The sequence below is a fragment of the Falco naumanni genome, chromosome 9 (assembly GCF_017639655.2).
Source record: "Falco naumanni isolate bFalNau1 chromosome 9, bFalNau1.pat, whole genome shotgun sequence".
Taxonomy (NCBI): domain Eukaryota; kingdom Metazoa; phylum Chordata; class Aves; order Falconiformes; family Falconidae; genus Falco; species Falco naumanni.
In genome coordinates this window covers 28585255-28612927 of record NC_054062.1, presented here as the reverse complement: position 1 = coordinate 28612927, position 27673 = coordinate 28585255, and the positions used below count along the sequence as shown (strand labels likewise).

Genomic DNA, 27673 nt, shown 5'->3' with positions numbered 1-27673 from the left:
GACATGAAGAGGGACTAGACATCGTATTGCAGAAGCACTTCTGAGTGATTCATTTATGACTTGATGAAAAATATGATTAGAGACATCAGAGCAGCTGTTTATCATGTTTTTCACTGACAAATTAACAAATTACCCTTTCCATCATCCCGAATGATGTTCTCTACTTTGTATGTAAAGCAGAACTGTTACTGTAGCTTCACTGACATCCTGTTCTTGTTTCATTCCTTTCCTTCCCCCACCACCCAAAGGCATCATATTATTTGAAACGGTGTTCCCAAGAAAACATTCCTTTCATCTGATGTTCTTCTAAATGCTCATCAGTCCATGATGAAACGCAAGTTCTTCTGAAGACACTTGTGAGTTAATTGGCTGAAAAGGCTTGTCCTCACGTAGGAGGATTCTACTTTGTTTGTAGCCCAGCTGCCTAAAGACACAGAACATGTCCTTCTGCCCATGGTCATCAAGCCAATTTCAGTGAGGACTGAGCCCTCAGGCTGACTACAACTAATGCAGCAGTTAGGCAAAGATCTCCAAAGATACCATGTTTTCAGAGACGATGAAAATGGCTTGGGAGAAGCAAGAACCCTTGTTTTTTCCCTTACTGGGAGAAAGATTATATGATGTGCTTAAGCTTTCTTTAGCACCAGAGTCCCTACAGAAGCCATATCAACTCTGAGCGACTAATGCAGAGTAAGGTGGGTTTCATGCTGCTCACTGAAAAACAGACTTAGGACAGTCTGTAGAGTTAAAGTTAACATAAACCAAATGAAGGGCAATAGCAGAGACAGTGCTCTTGAGAGTATGTTGAGAGAAGCTGGACACTTCCTCCTCTTCATCCTAAAAGATTACATTTGGAGCATTCCTAAAGTTGGGCAACAGTACAGGTTAAGGTCTATCACAGCCTCAGGAAGCTGGAACACCCAGGTCCCAGCTAAACATCCTAACCACTGATTTGTAGGTACTTCTCAGACTGTCTTGCTCCATGGTGTATTTTGGGTTTGTGAATTTAACCAGATCTTTTTCATCACAAAGATTTCCCCACTTCTGAAGGACTGCCAAATCAGCACTTAAACACGCTCTACAATACATGCTGCCAACTCATGACACTCAGAGGTACTACCCTGAAGTGCTCATTGTATTTTGACTTCCTTTTATCTGCGCAGGTTTCTGCCAGTGAATCAGTCTGCTAGTGGCGACAGACCAGGAACTGCGGCAGAAGACACAAGCAAGGCAGTCAAAGCAGAGGTAAGTTGCTTGTGCTTATGTGTTCATGGTCTTTTTTTTCTCTGCTGCTTGCCTCCATAAAGGGTTTGGTTTTGTGCAGTTGCTTGTAAGAATAGACAGCTTTTTGCTTCTCTGATCTGTAAACCTATTGCTGTGCACAGAAGTGCTTGTTTGCTCAAGTTAGAAGACAAAGACATTTGGCCCACTCAAAAGGGAAAAAAACCCCAAAACCCAACTATTAAATTTTCCTTTACTTGTTTTCTTCAGTCTGAGAACAAGGGAATGAATATCCCAGTATTGCAACAGCATGTGTAAACTGGACCTCCTGCTCTTGCAGTTTTAAGGTATGGTTTCTTAGAGTAAGGCAGCAGATTCTCATGATTTTAGTCACAATTGCTTCTCCGGTTGGTGTATGTATGCCTTACAGCTTACATGACATAAATCTTAGAGTGCTTAAAGCACAAGGACAGAAAGATGAATTTCTGAAGGGCTTGGATTTTGTATCTTAGTCTCACTAAATCTTAAAAATTCCTGAAGAACTTTTGAGAGTATGTTTCTTTCTAACCCTTTTTCCTTCTAAGTATATTCATTTATGATAGTTTACTTTGCCCAGTATTTCCTTAAGACTTCATCTTCCTACATAAAAACATCTGTTCATGTCTCCTAACTGTCTTTATTCTGAAAGTTTAAGGGACCGCTGGCCTGCCAAAATTGGTATTACTTAGCCTGCTGTACTTGATTTAAAAGGTGAATACCTGGAAGTCCATGAGCCATGCCAGCTCAGCCAGGTGATCACAAAGTGCATTGAGAAAAGTTTGCCCTACCAAGAGTAATAATTTAGCCTTTGAATTGCCTCAACTAGTCTTGGTAGTGATTTGAAAACAAGCTGAGACATTAGCAGAACTTTTTTTCCCAAATAAGATTCCCCGTGCAGGGAGAGGGAGGCATATTTTACTCCCACTAAAACAGAACAGAACAGCAGAAAGCAAAAAAAGTGTTTTGCTGACTGAGTATGTAGTTGTGAGGCTTCCTGTTTTGACAACAAAAATTAAGTAGTATTTGATATACAAAGGGAATCAAATGGAGTGTGTTCTGATGCCAAGTTTAAAATTTTGGGTGTTTCCAAATGCTGTTTCATTCCAACTGCCTGATGACTCATGAGTTTCTTTAAATTTGTTCAGTGAAATTTAAAGGTTAAACTGAAGACCAGAAAAAAGTCAAAACTCCTTCTCCTATAAGGAGATCTAGAGAATGCAAAAATCTCTTGGTTACTCCCCCTCACTCCCACAAATCCTGCTCATCTTCCCCATTACTTGCCAGGGACTTGATCTGTAGCTCCATTTCCAAGTCCGAATAAACTTCACAGAGTGGCGTGTCTTGTCATAGCAGATGTCTTATGCTAGAAGCAGACTCCAGAAACATGTGGCTGCATGAGAGCCTCTGCTCTTCATTACAAATTGAATGTTCCATGTCTAGTGGACCTGGCAATGCCTGGTTTCAGAAAGACTTGTTTCCTGAATCTGCTTAACTTCCTAATGCAAACTACAATACAGGCAGGTATCCTAAGAAATTCTCTCACAAACCCTGATGCCCAGCCATGCATGCTGTGGCTACTTTGAAGCTACATGGACACTGACTAGCTGGCTAGTTCACTCTTGCTGACTGCTCAGCTGGTTGCAGAACATACAACAGTTGCCTTCTGCCTGCTTTCCCCCCAGCCAGGCACTAACCCTGCTGAATAGCTCTCCGAAGCAAACAGTCCTCAGGAGATCCTGCAACCCCCATCATCTTACAGGCTTGTATCTCACTGCTGAACCTGCCAGATATATACCAATGACAAAAAAGTCAATGACAGGATGGACTGAAAGATGAACTAACATAAACGCACTGCAGTCATAGAAACATGCCGCCTTCTTCTGAGGAAATCAAGCCTACACGAGCAGTAATGTCCCCAGTCATTACTGGTGAGGCAACTTTACAAGGCACCTTGATGAGCTGAAGCCTTACGCTGCATTACGTGTCCCTTTTGTCCCATGGATTCTATTGTTGAATATTTAGGTAGCCTGCCTGATCATTATGGTCCTTATCCACATGCAGAATGGCTACTACTTTTCTTTTCACAGCCCTCACTCTGTCCTCACACCTGCAGGCACAGCATACAACAATTGGATGTATAAGGGCTTTTCCAGAATGTGCAAGCACAGTCCTAAACTTCATGGATGAATAATTTTTGTATAGGTCTTCAGATTGGAAAGAAAAATCCTATCCTAACTACTTGCAGCTCTCTCATAGGCAAGGAGCACTGAGCATGTCAGACCTTCTCTTGCTCTCCGAAGAGTTTTAACTAATAGTCCCACACCCAGTAACCTTCCGGGACACTGAACCTGCTCTTCCCTTTTCTAGGGAGCGTTTGAGTCAAAATTTGCATGTTGAAAAAAAAGTCTGGGAAGCTCTCAGAAAGCAGTGTTCCTGCAGTCAGTGACTGGGTTCTAGAAAATAAAGACTAAAACTTGGAAGCATATCTGCTGTAAATGGAGTTGGCATGAAGTGCTGTTAGACTGCACTCTGCAATTTCTATTCAGAAAAGCTAATCTGGTACCATCAGTCAACCCAGGAAAGGGAAAGGTCTCACATCCTCATGACCAAGACAAGATTTGCAATATGGACAGTCATTTCTAAGAGATAAAGGAGACAGGCCCTTGGCAATGTGAAGGCAATCTCAGGACCCATTGTTCATTGCTCTAAAACCAAATCATTCCACAGTTCCTCAGCTGATGGCAGCCATTGATTTTGAGAGACAGAAACTTCGGGCTCAGAAGTAGCGGTAGGAAAAATGCAATTATCTGGGGATAGCAGAACAGGTTCTTGGAAGAAGTGGGCAGCGAGGGGCTGGTGAAGGATCCCAAGGGGATGGTAAATGGAGACCTAGATGACTCAGTTTCAGTCTGAAAGGCTGACTGAGAACTGACTCATGGGGCTTCTGGAGAGCCACACAGGGTCACCTTGTTCACTTCATATTGTCAGAGGAACTCATTTCAAAGAGACCTTGACCCTGGTCTGGGTCACATTACCCCATGGAGCTTTCAGCACAGGCTGGCACTGATCTAGTGCAAGCATATTCCATCTCTTCCCCCTGAATCACCCCTGGCTCCTGCACAACCCTTCACGAGCCTCGCTGGCTGATGCCTCACCCCAGCACACCACTGAACAGCACCAAGAATGGCATTTGATCTCAAAGGTAGAGAAGGCAGGTGGAAACAGAGCTCATACCAAACCTCTCTCACCTCATTCCTGAGGAGACAGGAAATAAAGAGTGCTTTCTTCTCCTCTTACCTCTCCTGCTGGAAAAGAAGTAGAAGCAGATAAAGACAGACAAGCAGGGTGATGATCATCTCAGATACTCATGCTTCTTTGTCAAGCTTCTGCTAGACTCGTGCCAAGAGCTGGCCCTCTCTGCCAACCACAGCTCCCTTGTCATCTGCAGAGTGCTTGTGCATGTTCTCACACGGTATCCCCAAGTGTTCTCCTCACCTGTTCTGCAACCCTCCCTACAGCATGAGCCATAGACAGTCCCTCCTCACACAGGTATATTCTTGCATTCCCTTGGGGAACAGACCTTGGGCAACCTTCAGGAGACACCCTACTTGGGTCTTCCTGTGGAATTCCACACCACTCTTCCTAATGCAAACACCCTTGAATGTGCTCTTTCACACAGCCCCAAGATGTGGCGCCTCCTCGTGCTGCTCTGCTCCCAAGGAATTGCCTTTTCAGAAGGATTCACAACACCCTCCACTCTGAATTCACACACAAGCCAGTACGGGAAGACTCGCAACCCTGAATGCTTTATGAACGTTGTAAGTTGGGTCGCTTTCTTTCCCTTTCTTTCTAAATTGTCTCTCCCAGTACCACTACCACTGCTCCATCACTAACAGTCCTTGTCAGAAGGCTAAGAAAGGCCCCTTCTACATTTGCCTCTTTCCCAACCTGCCTTTTCCAAACCCGCTGCATTGGAGTCAACACTGCAATGAGGGCTGGCTCTGAATGTGCTAGGAACAGATGCGATTCTTGTGCATTGCACAAGGACTGACACATAGCCCTGCAATGGAGAGTGCTGGCTTCTACTTTTAGATCCAAGGCCAGGCAACTCCCTAGAACTTCCTGAGGGACACTGGGCATTCAGGCTACTGAATTTTGACCCCAGCAACAGGATTCTGCCCTGAACTGTGGACAGAGCACAGACTGCATGCTCCAGTCCATACCAAAGTGAACAAAAGATTTCTCTGCCTGCATTTAGAGTAAACCCCAACAGATATATGATGAACACATGGCTGGGCCATGCCTCATAACAGTTGTTTGTGGTCATCTTTCTCAACACATGTTGGTATTTTGGGCTACCACATAAAGAAGGGAAGAGTACAAACCTGGCAATAGGACAAAGATTCCTCCAGCACTATAATAGAGAGCACCAGCCTAGAAGGAACCTTGATGCTCCTGTCCAAACAGTTAGAGCTGCCAGAAAGGATTCCTTTGCAGTTGAGGCATAATCTGGTTTCTACTCTCAAGGGAAGCAAAGTCTTCCCCTTCTGTAACAACCTATTTGCTCAGTACAGTAGTAAAGGAGGATGAAACCCTCCTTCAAACAGCAGATTCTCACAACACAAAGTAATCCAAGACACCTTGCTCTGAATCACCAAAGATTTCCTCATAGTGCATGCAAAATGAGGTGTAGGTGGTCTCATGAGTTTCTTAGTGACAAGAGCTCCACCCTTGTTTGCCTTACCTGTGCGGCTTGCCTAATCACACTTTGGCAAGAAAAGACTCATTATGGACCAAAACCCACAGCTTTTGGCACTGTCTAATACAGATACTGCTGCATGTTTACTCTCTAGAAAGGTAGGATCTGTATCACTCATGTAAAACATGACAAACTATCTCCCAAAAGGTTAGTCACTCAATACAGTTCTGCTTTGGCCCATAATATGGAGTCCAATACCAGACAACCACCACCTAAGCAGGTCTGAAGAAGACTTTGATGCATCTTTTTAGACGACCTGTGATATTTATTCTCAGCCATGGCCCCTGTGGCCAGGGGCCTTGCACTACCATCACAGAACAGCCCACATCCACACCGCTCGGCTTGGTTACCCTCCAAAGCAGGATGGCTTTATGTGAGCTGCTTAACAGCATCATCCCTGAGGTCTGAAAGAACAAAGGTACATCTAGGAGAAGTAGAGAGCACTAGAATGCTCAGGGAAAAGCTGCTCCCAGGACGGTCCTAACACATGGCACCACATAAAAGCAAGTTGCAGGGCCCAGCAACAGTCTCATTTACTGCACAGTTGAACTCCGTCATCCTGCCACTCTTATAAGACTGTGTAGTGCTTGGGTATCGCTGCTACAGCAATTACTACCCAGCCAAAACCTAAACAATATGGGGTATATCAGGAAAGCTCCAACTATAACTAGGTGCTCCTACCTGAGCAAACGCAGCTCTTGGTATTTCATTTGGAGGGATACGTCATTAAAGAGCATACACAAACCACATCACACAAGCACAGCTCAGCTGCTCTCACTTCCATTTGCGTCCTCCAGCCTCCATGACGATGTTATAGCATACATCTGATCATCCCCAAAAGAGAGAGTCACAGGTCATGCTATCCTACAGGAATCTCTTCTGGGTCCCTTCCTACCAGTACAACACAGACCAGTAGAGAAAAAAGCCAGCGATATGTTATCACATTCATCCATCTTCCTGGTACATTCTTGTCTACCTTCACATTCCTGGATAGAAGCAGCCACCTTCTGTACCCATCTCTACACTGTAAATGGATGTTGACAAGCTCTCCTTTGGCTTCCCACAGAGTGAAATTATCAGATATCATGGATACCCCAGTGAGGAATATCAAGTTACCACAGAGGATGGATACATTCTTGGTGTTTTCAGAATTCCTGCTGGGAGGAACAGCCAAAACACAGGTGTGACACAGGTGTTATAGGACATAAGGAAAGTCTGAAAGCCAGGTCTTACGTGGGTCCCCCATCTTTCCCCTTTGCACATGCAATAGCATGTTCTACACCTTTCCTTAGCAGGAGCACCTAGTCAAGAATGTGGCCTGAATTCTGAATCCAGCTGAAGCCCACACATTCAGTGTCTCTTATCCTCATTTCAGACTTTTTCTAATAATTTTGTCATATCCCAGTTTTTTTCTTTCCTGTGGGCTGAGGGAGGGTTTGGTACACTGGATTTGGGGAGTGTTTGCATTAACATCCTAAGTAATATGCATTTAAAATAGAAGCCTGACAACAAAGTTTCTCAGGTTGGGCATATGAATATTAATTCCTAGCCTTCTGAAGGACAGAGATATTCTCAAGGAATGTCATAAGAGATCAGGTCATCAATGAAAATCAAATGCATTAAATGTGTTTCATCACTTATTCTGAATGGAATAAATATTTATGCTGGAATTTCAGGTACCCTGGATTCTGCTACTTTGTTTAATACTCCTTGTTAGAATTGTAGAATAATTTATTTTAAATGTCTCCTCCTATCTGTATCTCCTTCTTTGGATATCATCTGGACCTCCTTACTCTCAAAGTAAGGTTAACCAAAGTTAATCAAGGGCCTCTGAGCCCTGCTCAGTTGGTTACTGAATGAACCTAAGGGTAGATATGCTTATTTGCAAGAATTATTCTGTCTTACATACACTGTTATGTCTTCAGCGGTTTTTGGCTATGGGTAGATGGTTTCAATGTAGGGGCGTCTATGGTGGCTTTACAGTGCAAGAGGAGGTGGGACAGGCCTTTTTATTAAATTCTTTATTTGCCATCCTGTCATGAAATGGTTATGAAATGTCATGAAACAATTCCTGCTTACATGGAAAAAATCCTTCAGGTTTCTCAAAGCAATACCTGTGCATAGTTCTCCTGGGAACTTCCTGAAGAAGGAAAGATTTAATACCTCTCCCAAACTAAACTCTTCACCTCAATCTTAAACACACATTAACTACTGCTCCAATATAAGAATACTTTCATCTTTTCCAGGGAAAAAGCCTGTAGTGTTCCTACAGCATGCTCTTCTAGGAGACGCTACCCACTGGATTTCTAACCTGCCCAACAACAGCTTGGGCTTCCTGCTTGCAGATGCTGGCTATGATGTCTGGATGGGAAACAGCCGAGGGAACACTTGGTCTTTAAAACATAAGACCCTTAATCCCAGCCAGAAAGAGTTCTGGCAGTTCAGGTACTCTGTAGAGGGAGAATTACTCAAGACAGAAACTTGGAGGCAACTAGATAGCTTCAGCCTGATAGTCTTTACCTAAATCAGCATCAGAACAGGGTCTACACCAACCAAGGAGAGTAAAGAACCAGATAAAGAAGGATGGTCACTGCTACTCAGAGTTGGGTGCATCAGCTGGGGAGGAGATTTCAGACACTGGGAGATTGAACGGAATGTAGAGGAAAAGGGAGACAGCGCTGTGAGAAGGAGACCAAGAACCTCTACTGCAGCAGACTGAGCAGCCTTGTCTAGAAATTTCTGATCTCTCACACCTGAATCCAACCAAGAGAGAAATAAGTTTTATAACCCGTGCTGGTGAAAGCAAGGATGAAATTCAGTTCCCCAAGGGCTGCAGCTGACAGGTGAAACTGGCATCTCCTTTGCAGAGAGCCCAAGGCATCAGGCAGCCTGGCAGTACAGCTGTGTCCCTCTGCCCCCTTCCCCAGCTCAAGCAAGAATGCAGACAAAGTGAGCAACCTCATCTTTCAATGGGTCCTGCTTGGTGCATTGAACAAAGCTGACATTCAGTAACTCACACTGTGATAGCCGAATTACCTGCCTTTTGTGTTTCTCCTCTGCAGCTTCGATGAGATGGGTAAATATGATATTCCAGCAGAGCTGCACTTCATCATGAACACAACCGGACAGGAGGATGTATATTATGTTGGTCACTCTGAAGGCACAACAGCAGGTAATGTCAGGACACTTATGGTTCACAACCATTCATCTTCCTATCTGATCAGTAGGTGGGTCTCCTATTAATTCAGTTGTTTTTCTTTTTTGTGGAGAGCTAGCAAACATAGAAGTGCTTTCTGAACTGAGATTTGGCAAATATGCAAAACTTTTCTAAAAACAGCTTTGGTTACCCTTAATAAGCAAAGAAACCTAATAGCAGATCCAAACAGAGTTCAGCTTTTAAAATAACGAGAGACATGATGGTGATTATTTACTGGGTACTTCAGGTACTGGCACTGGGTATTTTTCTTAAATTCTCAGCAACAGGCATTTGCATAAAGTTCATCTTTCGTATTAAGGCATGCATTTATTTTCCTTGTGAACAGGAAGGAATAACTAAAATGATAAAACAGCACCTATAGTACATAATTTCAAATAACAGGAGAAAAGGAAAAAGAACTCAGCATTACTAAGTCATGTGACTTGATGGCAATATTACAATTTAAAGCATAGTTCATGAGGAGCTATAACTGGCCACATTATTGTTTTAAAACATATTGGCAGAGACTGAAAATTAGGAAGCAAAAAAACACTAATAACTTATTTTCTCTTAATGCCAGCCTTTAGCATGAACTCACTTTATAGCCTCTGAATGCAACTCACTTTCAGCATCAGCTGAAAGTTCCTGATGTTTATGGTTTATGTGTAAGATCCATGAATGGACATTGATTAGAAATGAGCAATTTCCAGTTCATTAGTGTAAACAACCCAGAAAAAAAAGAGAAGTAAATGTGGTAAAATCATCTAATGTCACAGCTCCAGACCTTTTCTTTCTTTTCCTCTCATAAGAGTATTTAAAGACCCTTCTGGCAAAATGATCTATCTGGGCTTTCTTCAGCTGCTTTGATGCAAACAATCAGTTGAAAACACTCAAAGCTCCTGGTATTCAGCTAATTATTCTACAGTTTCATGGAAGCATAAACATAAACCTTCAGAGATCAGAATCTGAAAAACTCATTTTAGAGGGAATTGATTTTATCATGTAAACCTCATTGACATGTTTCCTACAAAAGCTGTAATGATAAAGGCAATGTCCAGATATGCTTTAAACCTCAGAATGAACTTTGCCTCCCAAATAAAGTTCATTTCAAAACTTAGCTTTAACGCTTGCCGTACTTAAAACATGCAGCACAGACAAACATGGACAACACACAATCTAGCGTAATTTCTTGTTTGCTGCCGACTGCTTATTTATTTATTTTGCCTGTGGAAGATGTCATCACTAACTCAGGCGGTCTATTGTGTTTGCAGCCTTCATAGCATTTTCTACACACCCTGAGCTGGCTAAACGGGTGAAAATGTTCTCTGCTCTGGCCCCAGTAATCACAGGCGTGGATGCTACAAGCCCTCTGATTAAGATAGCAAGGATTCCTGAACCACTGATCAGAGTATGTAATCTTTCCTTCTAAAAGGCCCTATGTCTGACTTACCTTCACAGGGTTCACTCAACCTGAGACGAAGTGTTCCCAGACAGGTAGGATGCTGATACTGAAGCTTAGGATAAATCAAGTGCTCTTGAAAAATCTGTTCCCAAACTTTGTGGGGAAAATAGTGGAGATACAGGGCTTGTAGCGGCAGATCCCAGTGAATTAGGAGACTTGTGAAACTGTCTCATCATAGGACTCTTGCCATTAACTTTTGCTGGTCTTGTGCAGGAGGAACTAAACCAGAGCTACAATAACAGCCGTGACAATCTCTGGGACTTCAGAAAGGAGTGAGCATTGAGGTCACTACACTAGAAATGGAAGATGGCTTCCTCCAGGATTTATGCCAGTAATATGAAGGAGGAAGGATATATGATGCACTATGGGAAAGAAGATGTTTTAAGGGTACTGGGAGGGCAAGCTGTTCTGGCAATCTTTGAATACTGAGTTAGGAGGCTAGGCTAATAGCATCAGTTTGCTGCAGAAAATGCTCCTGCAACAAGAAAAATGTATTGCACTTTTCCCTTCCATCAGTTACTACTTGGCTGCAAAGGAACCATGCGCCAGGATGAATTTCTGAAAGGACCCGCGACACAGTTCTGTACAAGCCTGGATAAGTTTTGTGGCCATATACTCTGTAACATAGCTGGAGGCAACATCAGAAATCTGAACGCAGTAAGTATGTGCAAGAACACATACTCAAAGTAAAAGTGATTTGGGAAGCTACATTTGTGCACTTTATCCTTATCTAGCAACTGTTACGCATATAAACGTACACAAACCACAACGTGGTTCTTAGCAGACCAAGGGAATGCCAGGACATTGTACGGTGCGAACAGTGCCAAACAGGACTAGAGCTAATGATGGATGGGATCAACAACTAGGCACATTCCAATCCCAGAAAGAAAGGATGGAATTCAGTCTGGAGCTATGTCACACACGGCAATAGATGTTCCCCCTTTCTGGGCTAAGCCAACCAGATTTTGGTCATACGCAGATACTCTTTAAAAAAAGCCAATGAATGATGGAGTCAGACTTGTTGGTAATACAGTTCCCAGTTTCCTCCTTTAGCATGTGGGGACCACGGTCCTCTGAGTACTGGAATAATTAAAAGACAGGAAAAAGCTCCTTTTCTCTTCCCACTTTTCAGACTACTTGCAGCAGAACTTGGTCCCAAAGCACTACTCTAAGGGGCATTTTCCCATTGCTGTTATCCTTAGAAATGGGCCCAACAGCTCAATCCACGACAGTACACCTACAGAAAGTCCTTCCACTGTGCCTGAGGAGTGCAACACACCTACAGTGGGAGTCACAAAGACTAGTGCATCAGTGAGAGGGGACAGGAGAGACAGGAGAGTTGTCCCAATGCTTGCCAACACAGGGATGCTGTAGTGTGTCTTAAATCTACTTTACAGTGTCCAAACTGTATAGGACCTGGCCTGTGTAATATTTATTACCGTAATATCTGTAAAGACTGGGGTCCATTGTTCTCCATTTATAACTACACATAAAAGCACATACGGGAAAGCACTGAGAATCAAAGGTTCAATGCAAAATCAATTAAAGACATTGTAGCTCTTTTGAATTGCAGAGCTAAACCATTAAGGATCTTTCCTGTCTTGGGTTAACTCACTAATGTGGTTCTAATCACTAATGGGCAAGATAACAAGTCTGAGGAGGAATCTAGAGAGATGGAATTGGAAAATCTCCGTAACAGAAGTATAAAAATACAAATAGAAGAAAAAGCACTTTGTTCTGTAAGCTGGCTTCATTAGCTTAATGAGTGTAAAGTGTACACTTACGGTGTAGTAAAGGACTAAAGTGAAGAGAAAAACAAATCTTGAAAAGACTTATACATGCATAAAGGTCTGCTGTGAGGTGAGAAATCTACTTTGAAAGGATTGGGGTGGGGGGTGGGGGTGGGGGGTGGGGGTGTTCCCTGCTGTTGCTGAACCATAGGATCCCACAGTAGTACTATCTTCATGGAACAGACTCACTTTCATGGAGAAAGCGTGCAGATGCATTCTATTAACCAGCTATACCTAAGTCTGCTTTTCACTTTTCTGTCTGATATTTGAAAAATAACCTGTTAAAATGGGGGTTTAACACAGCAGCAGTATGTTGTTCAGGTCTCTCACAGCTTTATTGCATCACAACAGTGGATCACTGCCTTCGTAACACTTCTGTTTTCTCTTCAGAGTCGAATAGATATATACGTAGCACATTCCCCTGCTGGAACGTCAGTACAGAACATTCTTCATTGGCATCAGGTATAACTGCGCACTGACATATAAACAGACTCTTAATACTGCTTTTTTGTGCAACCAGTAGCCTACAGGGAAGTCCAGAGGTGATGGGTCTGGGAAACTGCCCATCACACCTTCTCACATGCTCACCAGTCACAGCGGGAGCACTGTTTTCCATGGCTCACCAGACTATTGCCTGAACTGCTCCTTTGGTATCAGGTACTGACATTTCCCCAGGGCATATCAAGCCTCTCTGCATGTTGGGCTCTAATGGCTTCCAGCCTTCATCTTTATTTATGAAGACATTTGCCTTGAAAGCTGCAGAAGTGAACACAAGCACGGTCTAGGCACTTGGCAGGCAGTAGGAGGATCATGGAAACTTGAGCAGCCAGGGGATGAGCCAGACAAAGAAGTGATCTGGGTTAAAACTTTTCTTCCAGAGGGTTAATTGTAGCCTGGATCACCGCCCAAAGCTAGTTAACTGCACTAACACCTCTGCTGCTACAATGGCAAAGTGGGGAAATGTCTTACACTACTACATACATGACAAGCAACACCACTACAGGGATGTTCCCAACAGCCAGTTTTTTCCAAAGCCCTTTAAAGTCATTCTTGCCCCTGTCCAGATCCTGGATTCGAGTTCTCTAAAGGTGAGTTTCCATGTATGCACTGACAGATCTGAGCTTGTTCTGCTCATGGTCTGAATCAGACCAGCACAAGACAGCTCCAGCCAAGAAACTAGACACATCACTGCATGTGTCCCAGTACACCTGCTGAGCCAGGATATATCTGCACACATCTTATAAGCAGACTCCTCATTTCTGCGAACACTTAATATGGGGAAGAATATAGGTGTGCTCCTGAGAACACCCCTCACAAAAATTCCCAGCAGTCAGTCCTGCAGGATACACCTACCCAGAGCCAGGAAACTGGGACAAAACCATCCACAACCAGCCTGTTTTGCCAGCTTCTAACAAAGTCAAGGGGCTACAAAGCAAACACAGATACAGCAGCAGAGAAGAAAATAGCACAGGCAACACAGCAAGCAGATCTCTAGCACATTCCCAGCTACCTGAAACCTTGAAGTCAAGGTTTTCTAAGCTGACAGACACTGACTCTCTCAACCTGTGTTACCTACAACCACTCACAAACAAAGTTATGTGTCAGGTTAGTGCAAAAAATAAAACAAAAGTGACAAAAAAAATCTCAAACAATAAACTCCAGACAAATGTATGCTTAACTCTTCACTCATCAGTCTTGTAGGGCATAGACCATGTCTTCTGGGCAACACAGGCTCAAGGAGGCTAATATCTTGTGTCTAATGTTTCACCTCAAAACTGCTGTCAGAGCACAACTCAAGTACAGCCAAACACTTAAGTACAGAGCATCTGCAAATGTTGCCACTGCTGTGAGCAGGCCAAACTGACACGCAAAAGATAAGAAGTGTAAGGAGAGATCTTATATTACACTAGACTAGTAACAGCCCTGACATATGATAGACATTCACGTCCTATTTCCATGTGATAACTGAACCCAAATCTGCATCGCAAACAGGGACCCCAACTTCAGTTAACTAAGGTAGTAAAGCAAAATCTTAATAAACATAACAAGAAGGACAGCTGAGGATCAGGAGAAAAAGTTAGCAAGAGTAAAGGCGATGAAACCACTTACCCTACGACCCATCCTCCGTAGCCCTGGAATCCTGCAACCAGAAGAAGGGGTGGGAGTAACTCGTGGTTAGCTGCCTGAGCCTTGGCTTCGATCACAGGCAAGAAAACACCTCCTGCACTCTGCTTCTGGATCTCTCAACACTTACATCCTATCTGTTCTTTTAACAGCTAGTAGTTAAAGACAGATTTCAAGCCTATGACTACGGCTGTAAGGAAAACATGAAGAAATACAACCAGGTAAGGCAATTCAGTTTTTCTGAGAACTCATCCTCGGGTCCTGGCAAAACTAAGAATAGAAAAGTTCAGATTTTATCCCCTGTCAGGGCTACAGAAAGGGGGAGGAGAGTGGTCTGAGGTAATGTTGCACCTGAATCTAATACTTGTAAGTGTCGAAGTCTATTCACAGACGAGGCATAGACAGATTCTTGCAGACAGCTAACAGAAGTTCATTTTGCCTCCACTACTGATGCAGGGATGTGTCCAATGACATGTCAATTTACCTGCCATTCCCAAAAGGCTAAGAGCCACATCCAGGCTCTAGGACTGAATGAGTATGGAGCTCTTCACTTCCCCCAAAATCCTCAAGGTCTGCCTTTCAGTTAAGGGAGGAAATGAATCTCACAGCTACAGTGACCTCTCCAATTGGCTGACAATCATTTCTCTTATAATTAGCACATTTGACTTGCAAGTGTCCTGTGCTATATCACGACAGGCTGCTTTTCACAGACAGAAAGGCTCCAGAGTTATAATCAGTCATTTCTACTCATGCACACTGTCTCAGAAATTTTCTAGAGGGAAATTATAAACGGCCAAAGTATTACCTTGCCACTTCAGTCTCAAGCATAACAACTAAGACCAACAGTTGCACTCTGTGCCACAACAAAACTTAAAGACCTTCCCACCCTAAATATACACATTATTAAGCCCCACAGTCCTTGCCTGATAAACACAGACACTGTGCTTTCCATATCCCAACCTGTGGAAGGGCACAACCGAATGGTAAACTGCAGGACAACTCTTAGCCATGCATGCAGGAAAGACACAGGAATAGGACGGATTGTTCCTTTGCACTGTAGACAAAGAATGGGGTTAGGGCAATAAACGCTGGGAGGGTGGCCTTCATCCTTACTGTTTTCCTGTAGTGAGTGCAGAAGGGAAAGAGAGAGATGCTTGCAAAGAATCCTTTCCCTAAACACAACTTCTGATATAAAAACATTCACTCAGATCTCCTCCTTTTCTCACAGTCTACTCCTCCTGCATACAAGATAGAGAAGATAAGCATACCAATTGCTGTTTGGAGTGGCGGAGACGACAAATTTGCAGATCCAAAAGACATAGCAAAGTTACTTCCTCGAATTACTAATCTCATTTACCATGACCATTTTCCTGCTTGGGGACATCTTGATTTCATCTGGGGCCTTGATGCAACTGAGAAAATGTATTGGAAAATCATTGAACTCATAAAAAAATACTTTTGAAACCACATGCACAGTGTTGATTCACTAGGTAAAAACCTCCAAAATTTCTATTTGGCGATAAGGGTGATACCTGGGGAAGAGGTAAATACACAGATACACATCATGGATACCAGTATAGGTATTTATCTGCACTTGTTGGTTTCCTGCTTTCCTCGTTGTTTGAGGTTTTCCATGGTATTATTGTGTCTGCTGTCTTCCTGAGAAGGCTGAGGTGTACAGGAATGAAAGCTGAAAACGTGAATATATTAGAGTACACACTGCAAGAATCACTTAATTTGGACAGCTTTTATTTCTCAAAGACTGATTTTCCTAAGCCTAAACCCTGTTGTTCTTGTGTATATCCCAGGTACTCCCCAGAGACATTCCCATGCCCAGGTAGTGTCTTTCCATGAAGACCCAGAAGTGGGATTTGCTCATTTCTCTGTTGAAGTAAAACTGACCTTTGTTTAAATTAAGTAATTTATCCACTCGACAGAGAACTTGGCTTGTCTGTCCCCAGGCTGCATCCAGAGTGTTCATTATTACAGGCTGAGACAGGATGGCTTTGTTTCCTGGGCTGTTTCTGGGTGGAGACTCAAGTTCGTATTGCCCAGCCAGGACCCTTTGTAGTTGGAGTCAGCATCCAAACCAGAACAGTTACACAGAAAAATGTATCTGTGTTCTGCAACACAGGAAGAATACACTATCTTGTCCATGCGTGTAGTCTAGCAGCCATTAGCATTGCTGATCATGGCATCTATCTTCTGAACTTATGACAGCTTACAGGAAATGGCCAAAACTGTCAACAAAAATAAAGATCCATTAGACCAAGAAAGCAAGATACAGCAGCATTTGAAAGGAGATTCCCCTTTACTGCTGCATTATTAAATCACAAAGCACCAGGCCACATTAATACATTGCTTACCACTGCAGGTTTTCTTCTGCCTTCACCTATGCAAGAGAAGACTCATGAATTTATTATTATTTTGGTATATGCATCCCCCTGCTGCATGCACCACTCTGAAAAGCGTGGTATCCTGTCCAGTCCCATGGGAAGTATACATCTAGTTCCCACCAACAGCATTTCATTTATTGATTGTTTTTTCTTTAGTACACTGTTTATATTGCAAAAGTAGCCAAGAGACTTGTATCTCTACTGCACCAAACATATTTTCATTATTGTTTCTTAATGCATTAAACTAACCTGGGAATTGGCTTTCTTTGTGGTCTCCAGCAACCCATTGAATCTCTTTTTTGCTGTTCCTTACATGAAAAAAGGGAGAAGATAATCCTTCCCTCGCAGCAACATAGTGAGAATTAAGGTGTGTGAAACTTGTAGCAGGGATGGAAGGAGGAAGTGGTAAGCAGAAAGATCTATTCTCCCAGTCACTCCCACTGCAGGAAGAGAAATACTAAGAGGAAGGGTACCAGGCTTTGTATAAACTGCTGTGGCGTATCGTTCAGTTGTCAAATGTATCCCCTATGGAACACACACTCAAAAGAATATTTTATTTTTGCATTGGCTGCCAACCACTATGTGCAATGTTTATGCTTCCAGAAATATTGTAGCTAGCTTTCAAAATCCAGTCTATGCAAGTCAAGTAACAAAACTGGGCAAGCGAATGGGAAGGGCAATATTTTGAACGCTATTGTAATCATTCATGGCTTAGTAAAATCAAATTAACTCCTTTCAGCCCATGTGGCCTTGTGGGTACTGACAAGTCTCACAAGAAATAGTCAAAGCCTGCAGCAAGGAATGAGTGGCTTTGGACCAAGTCTATCAAGTCACTGCCCTCAACCTGCTGCAGGACTTCTGCTGCTGCGCAAGGTGGATTGTCAGATGATGTAATTTTCTGCACGTTCAAGAATCCTTGACAACTATGAAGTTTTCCTTAGCATGCTTTCAATGTTGTGGAACTGTAATCTTCTTGCTATATCTAAAGGAGTCTCCCCATCCTGAAAGAAACAGATGAAACACATTGCAATATGACAGATATTGGTCAAGTGCAAAGAGCTTTCCTGTATTTGCTGCTCACATGCAGTGCTCCCCTGCCTAAGTTTCACTGTCACATCCTTGCTCTAAAATAAAGGTTTCAGAATGTGCTGGGCCTAAGATCACTCTCACCGAAGCCAGTGGCAGAGTCCTTCCCTCCAGCAGTGACAGCCATTCCACTGTTCCCTGGGGCTAATGACCAAAGTCAGTGCAGAGCTAAGCAAAGAGCTAATTTCAAGGGCAACATGGGCAATACATTGCTCACCTCAACTGAGTGATGCAGATACTTCCAAGTCAACATTGATTTAGAATCATAGAATCATTTGGACAACATTTGAGCTTTTCTGATGACAGAAGAAGCTTAACTTAGCCCCTCTCAGAAGAACAGTGTCCAGTGGCACAAAAAGCACCTAGGAAGGCTTTAATTTCTCCCCTGCAGCCTGCATCTTAGGAACAACTGTAGGGCAGCTCTGAGTTAAGAAAAGGTACCGTAAAGATAGCTAAGAGATCTGCCAGTCTGGTGGAAGTGCAGGCAGTGTTTGCTGGTAGAAATCCAGCAGTGAAGGATTTGGACTTTAAAGTTGCCCTTGCCAACAAAAGCAATGGAGCAAACATTGCTTTATACCCCACAGCAAACAAGTCTGCTGCCAGGAACCTATCCACCCTTATTTTAAACTGCTGCACACCAGCTAAGGCCTACAACATACTGGTTCACTATCATGATAAGGAAATATAGTTATCAACTTCACCTTCTTACCTGATTCTTTACAGAAGTGTCTGCATGAGCTTCAAGCAGTAGAGGAATGACTGCCTGATTTTTCATTTCACAAGCATAGTGAAGGGCTGTGTTACCAGACTGAAGGGAAACAGAAGCAGATTACTTTTAGTTCTATTACTTCTTCAGCAGACCTTAGGCAAGCATGACTACCTGTAACCTTATCAGTTTTCCCCTAACCGCTGGATGCAAAAGACATGTATCTTTCCCTGTTACAATGCATTACACAGTAAAACAAATACATTTTCATAAGAGCAACAGGAACAAAAAAATCATCCCTTCCCCAGGATGCTGCTGCTAAAACAGGTCTGATAATTTCAGCAGGAAGCCAATTGTTCTTTACTAATTTCAGAGGATTCCATGATCTTGATCTTAACAACTATGTCTTAAGCAATACCATTTGCTCACCTGTCAGTGTTTTAGAATTTGGCGGCTGCTAAAATTGGGGGTTCTCTTTTTCTGCCTTAGAGTAGAGGAGCTCTACCAGACCCAGGCTAGTGGATACAGAAGTGTACACATGGCAGATCAGCGCACTCTGAAGACCAAGAGAAGACACAGGGTCTAGCACTGTGGCACAACCTCTGCCCACAAATCTGCTCCAGCCCAAGAACTCATAAATCATGACAAACTCAGACCCTTATATCACTAGAAACTTTATAGGATCAGGTATGTAATATGTAAGTTATCTCAACCCAGCTTGCCTGCATTCTCTTAAGAGGGCATGTATCAGGAAGGGAGAATTAGTTGATCAGCTGACAATTATTCCTGTGCATATTACAAAACTATTGCCTAAGTGTCTAGGGGAAACATTGATTCCTCCTGGTACACCACAGCCAGTTCAGTACCCAATCCTACTCTGAAAGCAGGACTGTGTTGCTAGAGGATTCTGAAGGCTGTTTTTAATATTGCTGCAAGCAAACATGCCACATTCGCATTTGTATAATATAAACCCACTTACAAAGTCTGTAGCATTAACATCAGCTCCAGCTCTAAGCAACATCTTGATCAGGTTTTCATTCTGTTTAGTCTTTGAGATCTGTTTGGTACAAGAGAAAGAGTAACATAGTAAGACAGTTATCTGCATATAGTATATTTTGGCTAAATACTGTGTTTTTTTCCAAGAAGAGTGTCTGGCTTCTGCAAATTCCAGACTGATGTAGTGATACAATTCTGTTAGTTTACTAGCTATATTAACGGCAAAATCCTTGCTTCTTCTGTTGCTCTCCATCAGTTCTTGCTTTAAAAAAGCAGTCCATATTCTATACAGGTTCCTGGCCTGAAATACTGCCATGAGAAAGACGATAAGGGGAAAGGTACAGGGCCTTTCCTACTTTCATCCAGACTCACCATAAGAAGATATCCAATAAGCATAACTGGCATGAGGATTATGATGAGCACATAGTCAAGGAAGGTAAATCGTTTTCTCACAGCATAATGCAGACAAGTGCAGTCCTTCTAAACAAAAAATAATTCTGGTTAGCACCAAATTCAGTGATCCGATTCTATTTGTTTAATATTGGCAATAGTAGACCATTTTATATTTCACAAGCTTTCTTTTAGGTTATCTACTAGAAATATTTCTCTGATTTCCAAGCAGAAACGGATACATGCATTTTGCTTCCTTCAGGCAGAAGCATATTTAACACATACAGGCTCATGGAAATTGGGCTACACATGCAAGAAGGATGTGGGATCCAAAGGATTCCATGTGTATGTCTGCAAACTCAGACATGGCTGCAGAGACAGAAAGGGCAGAGTGGACATCTCATGTGGCTACTACCACTGCCCAGCAAGTCAAATCAGCAGGAAGAATCCCCACAGCTCCTCTTCTTATAGAGGTGCTGGTTCCTGTAGGAAAGACACGTGAGAGTTTATAGCATCTCCTTTGGCACACGCGAGAAACACAGGCAAGGGGCAACACCCCCAAGCAGACTCCTAGTGTTTAAAAAGTTTTTGAATACAGAGTTTCAAAAGCATTTCAATACTGACTGTACCAAAGCAAGTAAAGGGCAGGGCTGTAAACTTGTATAATGAAGAACACTTGTGTTAAACTTCTTGCAGGCTGTCAAACTAGGTTACAGGGTTACAGTGGGGTACACTGTGGCCCAAAGCAAGCAGGGAAGCCTTTCTGTGGCATCCTCTGTTCCCCATTCTCAGCCCTGAGCACCACAGTTGAGCTCTGCATCCAAGGGCCTGATTTCATCTGTGAAGGTGAAGCAGAGAGGCATTTAAGAAAGCCCAGGCTTTGCTAGCAAATGGCTACCAGTGCAATTAAAATGAGCTTGCGACAGAATACTGAACTCTTTCAAAGGGACTTTGAGGTAAGATGGAGACCCTTCTGCATCAAGAACAGACAGGATAGAATATGCCACCTCACAAACATTTGCTGCCCTCCTATGAAATAAACAAATGTGCTGGAAAGCAGACACATAAGGTAGCCTACAAATGTGTAGAAACTCGGTAAACATTGCATTGGAGTATGAGATCATACAATAGAATTGACAATGTTGGGGCAGGGGGGGGTTCCTGGCTATTTATCACCCTTAACATCATGACAATAAATCACAAATGAAGCCAGAACACACATCTTTCTGCTATTTTTTATTTGTAACCTACATGGAAATTTACCACAAAAACATAATTCCTCATCACCTTAGGGAAAATGGTCACAGCTACAGTGCAAGACAGGTAGGGATTTTCTAAAATAGGGAACAGTGGAAGAAAGATGGAAGGCTTCCCCTCCTTGCCCCTAGCATGCTATTACGTGTCATGTCGCTGTTCTGTAGCATGACAGAACCAGGTCTGCAGAGGAAATAAGGAAGGTTTTCATAGTCTGTCTCTCCTAAGGGATACATTTGGGACAGATGGACAGGCTCTCCTTCAGACTTTCCTTTTAACCAGGGTGAAGAAAAAGACAGAGGGAAAGAAAGGCTACAGAAGGGATAGATACAAGCTGGAGAGCAAGATGAATGCAGAATGCTGCGTGGGTAAGCAGACAGAACCCACTGGGGACCAGGGATGTCCCGCAGTGCTACCAAAATAGGGAACGTGAACACACAGAGAAACTCCGGCTGGCAATGTTTATTACTTGGTGTGCATTAGCAAGTTACAAAAATAAAGGAGGAGACAAACATAAACATATAGGTCTATTGAATTATAATTTGGAGTTATACTTATGCCTCAGCTGGAAACAAACCTCAGGCTTGGCTGTGCTTGCCAGTGTCCCCACACACCCTACAAGAATCTCAAAGAACAGTTGCTGCAAAGGCCGCTTACCTTGTTTCTGAGGTTGACATCAGCATTTCTTTTTAGAAGGTAGCTAACTATCCTGTTGTTTCCCTGTTTACATGCACAAATTAAGGGTGTGTCTCCACTGAAGCTGTCCTGGATGTTCAGATAGTTGCTGTTATGCTCCAAAAGGAGCTGAACTTCATTGAAATCGTTATTATAAGCTGCCTGACAAATGGGCTGAGGAGAAAAGATAATATTTATCAGCATGTTTCACTAAGACATCCATACTTCCCATTCTGAGTTATTACTGGCACATTCCAAGACAATGCTAGGCGCTCTGACAGAGGCTGTAGTTCCAGGTGGCTTCCAGCAGATGGCGGTAAGGGACGATCCTGCAGCTGCCGCGCCGCAGCGCTCAGCCCTCGGCCCGAGAAGCCACAGCCCTTGCACAGGAGAACGAACTTTCTATTAATTTTGGACGATGTGTCTATAATCCCAGAAATAAATCTGGTTCGCTTACAGCCATTAAAAGAACGGCTTCCGATCTCACCGTACGAAGCAGCAAGCGCTGACAAGCCCACGCCTCACGGCCGAACAGGAGGTACCGCTTCTGGCTGACTCATCAGCTCCCAGAGCAGAACCACACTTCAGGTGAAACTTGAAAAACCAAACCCCCGCAATGTTTCTTTTCTAGGGACTGAAGTTAAACTTCATATCTAAAAAATACATGCACGTGTGCCCACAGCTCAGATCCTGCTTGGCTTTTGGGAACTGCTTACTGCTCGAGTCTTTGCTTCAGTACTTCTACACACCTTTGACCTAACCTGAAATTCCTTCCCTTTCCAGCAGCAAGAACTCAGACTAAGGAGAGGCTGAGAAGGACAGGTGCACAATGACTTTCTACAGGCCTAATACAGGCAGAAAAATAACAGTGGAAAATGTGGCAAACTGGTAGCGTTTGAAATTCTCCAGTCAAAAAGAGAGTAAGTTTCTTTCTTTTCTTCTGCCTTCAATACTGAGGGGTTTATTCACCATTTTCCAGATAGGCATTTTCTTTAAATATTATCTGACTGCGATAGTGGATACAGTTCTTGTCATCTAGGTCCAAAAATGAGGTCACACTATGGCAGGAGCGTAAGACCTCTATACAAGTGAGGAATATGAAAAGCCTGAAGAAAGACCGATTTTCTTAGCTTGGCTAGGAAGAAAAGAGACAGGTCTGTAAGTGTTCCAAAATAAATTGAAGGGTAAGTATTAGAGAAGAGCCAATTAATTTCAAGGAGCAAGGTAAAAAAGGCTATATACATCTGGCCAAGCAGTTTAGCATGAAAATTTAAAAAAAAAAAAAAAAAAAAAAAAGAAAGATTTTTAGCCATGTGCAGAGTAAAGCTCCAAAACAGGCTTCCAGTAGCAGCAGAATGGACACAAAACCTGACCAGCTCCAGACTAGAGCTTGAGAACTGTGCAAGGATTTCCATGGCTCTGAAGCCTCTGCCACAAACCTCTCTTTCTGCCTGTGCTTAAGATTGTTTTAAACAATTCTCCAAACTTTGGCCAGAAGACAGTTACACACAGTTAGACAGCACCTGCCTAGAATATCAGCAGTGAGGCCAATTACAGAGTTAGGACAATGTTATACACAGGCAGTAGATTCACTCCAAAACCCAAGAAAACACATTTCCTTTGTATCTACAGAAAAGCACGGAGGCTAGAAGCCTGGAAACCCTCCCTCGGCTTTCTACAGTGTTCAAAGACCTCCTCAGCCATGATGTAGCTTCATGACCGGCTTCTGATTTGTGTTATGGTTATTACATTATTGTTATACACCCATCAAACACAAGAGGGAAATAAACCTATGAGATACGTACTCAGAATAACTGGGCTTCACATGCAAGGTGAATCCAAAGTTCATGCCTCAGGGTCAGGCTCAGCTGTAGAGAGGAGCAGGACTATGAGCGCAGAAGTCTCACAGCAGTGTAAGACATTCAGGAGAACACCAGCAGCTTCCCCCATTAGAGATGCACTAGCAGCTGGAGCACAGACATAAGGTCTATGGCATCTCCTTTTGGCACCTCTGAGAAATAAAGGCCAGTGCTCCCATAACAAAAAACTCTGAAGAAGAATCAGTGAGAACTGAGCTCACAACTTCTGGAAAGGTTCACAGACTAAGACACAGAGAGGCTGCTCTCACCCACACCACATTATTTATTAACCCCAGTGTCCTGAATGCCACAGAGAACCAGACCCAGCCCACCTCCACACTGTAGCAGGGCAGACCCGGCACAGGCACATCAAACACTGCTCCCAAGGAAAGCACAAGCTCGAAGTCTGAAGGGAGAGGGAGCAGGACCAAGATGCCAGCTTAGCTGAAGAGGAAGCAAGTGCCTTTTGAACTGCCTGGCAGCAAAGCCCTTCACCTCTGCTCCAGTTCACACTCCTGCAGCATCACCTGGCATTCAGGCAAGATGCACCCTGTGAACCTGACAGCATGGCGCTGCACAAAGCATATGATGGAAGGGGGGGGGAAACAGAATTGCAACACCAAACTCCTCCTACCCCCACCAGTGGTGCCTGTTTGCTGCCGCAGCATCAGGTCTAACTATGAACTAGAGCACATGGCTCTACCTGACTAAAGAAAGCAAAAGGAAGACACTGGGGCCTGGAAATTAGATTTTGAAGATTATATATGCCAATGACTGAGTGATGTTCATGCAAGTCAGGTGTTCAAAGGAAAATTGAATATGCAGTTTTAAGCAAAACCTCTATAGTTAGATTAGAATTCTCTTTCTGCAATACTAGTTCTTCTACAAGCCCTTCAAGAAAGGTGAAAATTAGTCATAGGATGGGCAAAGGTTTTCTTGGCAGAGATCACACAGTACAAGATCACCAGATAAGGGCTGCAAGAAAAGTAAAATAAACCACTTTCACTGTTAGGAAGAAGAACAATATCACTATACAACTGATTTACTTATTTATTTTTAATCAGTTATGGGCCATGTGATTGAAATCAGGACCTGGTAGTTTACTCAGATCCAGATGAACTACCACATCTAAATTTGTCTACTTGTTTTCAGAGCTTCTTGCATCTCCCTCTGCCTAGCTTTGCTGAGCTAGTAACAAACCATGAGCTATTTAGCAAGTTCTACCACACATAAAATAAGGATTAAAGGCACAGCACTAAGGACAAAGCATTCAGCCAATAAAGAAGAGACTAAGGTAAAGCCAGTCTATCAACTGGGAGAGCACTATCAGATTATAATTGCTTCCTCCTTTGAGATCTGCAGGCAATTGCCTAAGTTACATCAACACATTGCAGTTGTTTAGACAAAAAGGAGATATTTCGTAACATCCAGATATTCTGAACCAATCCATAGTCTCTTCTGTGCACTAAAATTCATCCAAAGCATGCTACAAACTAAATAGGGAAGTCTAAATTATGTTTGTGATGTTGAGGAATGTGCTAGTATCCAATCTGTACTCCTCAGAAAAGGCAACTTACACTTTCTTATTTGTATTTCTCTAGATTTCTGTCCTGTATAAAGAAGCATACTTTTTATCCACCAAACCAAACAGTATATCACTCAAAATTTTAAAGGAAGAGAATTATGTATATGAAAATACTAACTAATAAGCATGGAAGTATGGACAGCATTTGAGCATTCTCTAAAAACCACTTAATTAAGCTAGATGACACTGTACAATCTTATCTCAGAGTAGCAGATCTGGAGAGAGGCAACAAATCCTTTCAGAACAAGGTGCAGTCTACACAGCCCATCACCTTATGAATGCACAAATTCAAGCTCCCTAGAACACTGAAAGAGAAGAAGAAAACTTTTAAAAATAAAGAGTGGCTTTCAGCAAAGAAATGTAAGCTTTTAAAGGAACCACTATGTAATTCTGTCTCCAGAAAAAGAAACAACAGTGCAATCCACTGTATCCACAGTCAAAAAGGACCAAAATTCTCATTTGATCCCAAACATAGAAATGGAAAGTTTATAAAAAAATAAATATGTTTAGATAGTATTTATGCTAAATTTCAGGACTATGCTAGGTCCCAGACCCAGGACCTCGGTCTGGGGACAAACCCATAAAGAGCTAAAAATAAATAAATAAATATCACATTCCTAAAACAATTGTGGGGTGGGGGGTAATGTTTCCTTAGGTGTTAGCTTTATGACCTATATTCAATATAAGCCAAGGAGCTGTTTGCAGTTTGCAAAGCCGTTTGTCCTTTGCCCCTGCTCAGAATCATTACGATCTCAATGCAGAACAAAAAATGTTGAACACATACTTCCTCTGTGAAGTCACAATAATTACCCTGGTTATTACATTTTCTTTACTCCTGCAAACAGTACTTCTGTCAATTTGTAATAGCCAAAGTACAGCATTTCCAGAGAACTTACAGATCTGTATAAGCCTGTGCATGCAAGGCTGCAAAGGGAACAAGCCAAACCCAGTGAGTCTCTGTTTCTTCAATAGCTTCAGTCACTGTGCAAAAACGGTCACCTACCTCCGAATAGAGTATCCCCATGTCTAACTCTTCACTGCTTGAGTTCGCTCTTGTTCACAAGCTCAACCAGTTAACCTCACTTTAAACGCTCTTAAGCTTGTTTGATTCCGGTTAATATTTAACTTAAAAGTTTCACTCTCTTAAGCTACATTTCCTTTAGGTGCTTTCCAGTTGGTAGCATGAAACAATTGTCTCCAGAAACCCAGCCCAAGGAGGCAACGAGAACAGCTTACGGGAGAGACAACAGAACAAGTTACAACACACAGGCATTTTCCTATGTCCTTTTTGCAAGAACAGCCTCCAGTTACCTAAAAAGGAAAGTGGCAAAACAGGCTGAGGACAGGAGGAGGCAGAGGGAGAGGAAGAAAGTTTCACAAGTGAAGAAAGGGGGGTGTGGGGGGGTGTATAGGAAAAAAAGCATGAAACCTAAACCCTAAGTGAACAGTAGCTAGATTGCCACCCAAGCTACTTCTGACTAAAACTACTGAAAACCCTCTGCAAGCACACCTCAAGAGACTTACTGGGAAAAGGGAACCAACTAGATCCCACACACTTTAATGAGAGCTCCTGGTATAATTACCTTCAGTCTCTTACTGAACAGGCGAGCCGCTTTCATCACCTTCTGCTCAGTCTTCTCTTCCTAGCCCAGCCAAACAATGAATATGATTCATGTTTAACCTGCTGAGCTTATATGTTAATTGCGTTAGAGCTTCCTTGGGATGAGAATTACTGTCGATGCCTCGATCCCTTTTGCATGTTCATGGCTCTGAGGTTAAGATGCTGATAGTATTTCTGTACTACCCATAATACCTTTTCCCTTTATAGTTTAAATTCACATTTCCTGTATTTCAAGCATATTTTAAAACAAGTTCTAAAACATCTGCATGTAACTGTCCATCTTAAATCCAAGGCCTCTACCTTACATTTGAGAACTTTTATTTCCATATAATTTTCATATTTATTCTCCAGTGAGGTGGAGGACCATATAAAATTACTTACATTGTCTCTGTCCTTCTCTGGTCAAAGTAGTATAGCACCACTGACTGCAGTGTTAATTTGCTGGCACCAGTAATAACCGTTTCAATGGCTGTTTACCGGCAGAATATCAGGTTGGCTTGTAACAGAAATGTAC

At 42.7% G+C, this 27673-nt stretch overlaps 2 protein-coding genes across 3 annotated transcripts; one reads left to right on the top strand and one right to left on the bottom strand.

The window, feature by feature from the left end:
- Positions 1–4940: 4940 nt before the first annotated feature.
- LOC121094137 (lysosomal acid lipase/cholesteryl ester hydrolase-like) lies at positions 4941–17375 on the top strand. The gene is made up of 9 exons (XM_040607349.1): positions 4941–5078; positions 7086–7200; positions 8266–8464; positions 9082–9191; positions 10487–10623; positions 11194–11334; positions 12858–12929; positions 14744–14812; positions 15820–17375. The coding sequence occupies exons 1-9, from the start codon at positions 4947–4949 to the stop codon at positions 16051–16053; spliced, it is 1209 nt and encodes a 402-aa protein (XP_040463283.1). The 5' UTR covers positions 4941–4946; the 3' UTR covers positions 16054–17375.
- Positions 17376–17527: 152 nt separating this feature from the next.
- On the bottom strand, positions 17528–26841 carry ANKRD22 (ankyrin repeat domain 22). 2 transcript variants are annotated; one of them, XM_040607352.1, is made up of 6 exons: positions 26542–26841; positions 22077–22268; positions 20148–20252; positions 19759–19836; positions 18783–18881; positions 17528–17988 (listed from the first exon to the last, which is right to left on the bottom strand). In XM_040607352.1, exons 1-6 carry the CDS (start codon positions 26560–26562, stop codon positions 17911–17913), a joined length of 573 nt encoding a protein of 190 aa, XP_040463286.1. In that variant the 5' UTR covers positions 26563–26841; the 3' UTR covers positions 17528–17910. The 2 variants fall into 2 exon arrangements, with proteins under 2 accessions (XP_040463286.1, XP_040463285.1); XM_040607351.1 differs by having other exon boundaries at positions 20148–20255; positions 26542–26835.
- Between the last annotated feature and the right edge of the window lie 832 nt (positions 26842–27673).

Bases quoted from the DNA above. Each gene is read 5' to 3' on its own strand.
- LOC121094137 (XM_040607349.1), top strand. From the start codon at position 4,947: ATGTGGCGCCTCCTCGTGCTGCTCTGCTCCCAAGGAATTGCCTTTTCA. The intron at 9,192-10,486 runs GTAATGTCAGGA...TTGTGTTTGCAG, and splicing joins CTCTGAAGGCACAACAGCAG to CCTTCATAGCATTTTCTACA. The intron at 12,930-14,743 runs GTATAACTGCGC...TTCTTTTAACAG, and splicing joins ACATTCTTCATTGGCATCAG to CTAGTAGTTAAAGACAGATT.
- ANKRD22 (XM_040607351.1), bottom strand. From the start codon at position 26,562: ATGGGGATACTCTATTCGGAG. The intron at 18,882-19,758 runs GTAAGTGGGTTT...GTTTCCCTTCAG, and splicing joins ATGTTAATGCTACAGACTTT to TCTGGTAACACAGCCCTTCA. The intron at 17,989-18,782 runs GTAAGAAGGTGA...TGTTTCTTTCAG, and splicing joins ACACTTCTGTAAAGAATCAG to GATGGGGAGACTCCTTTAGA.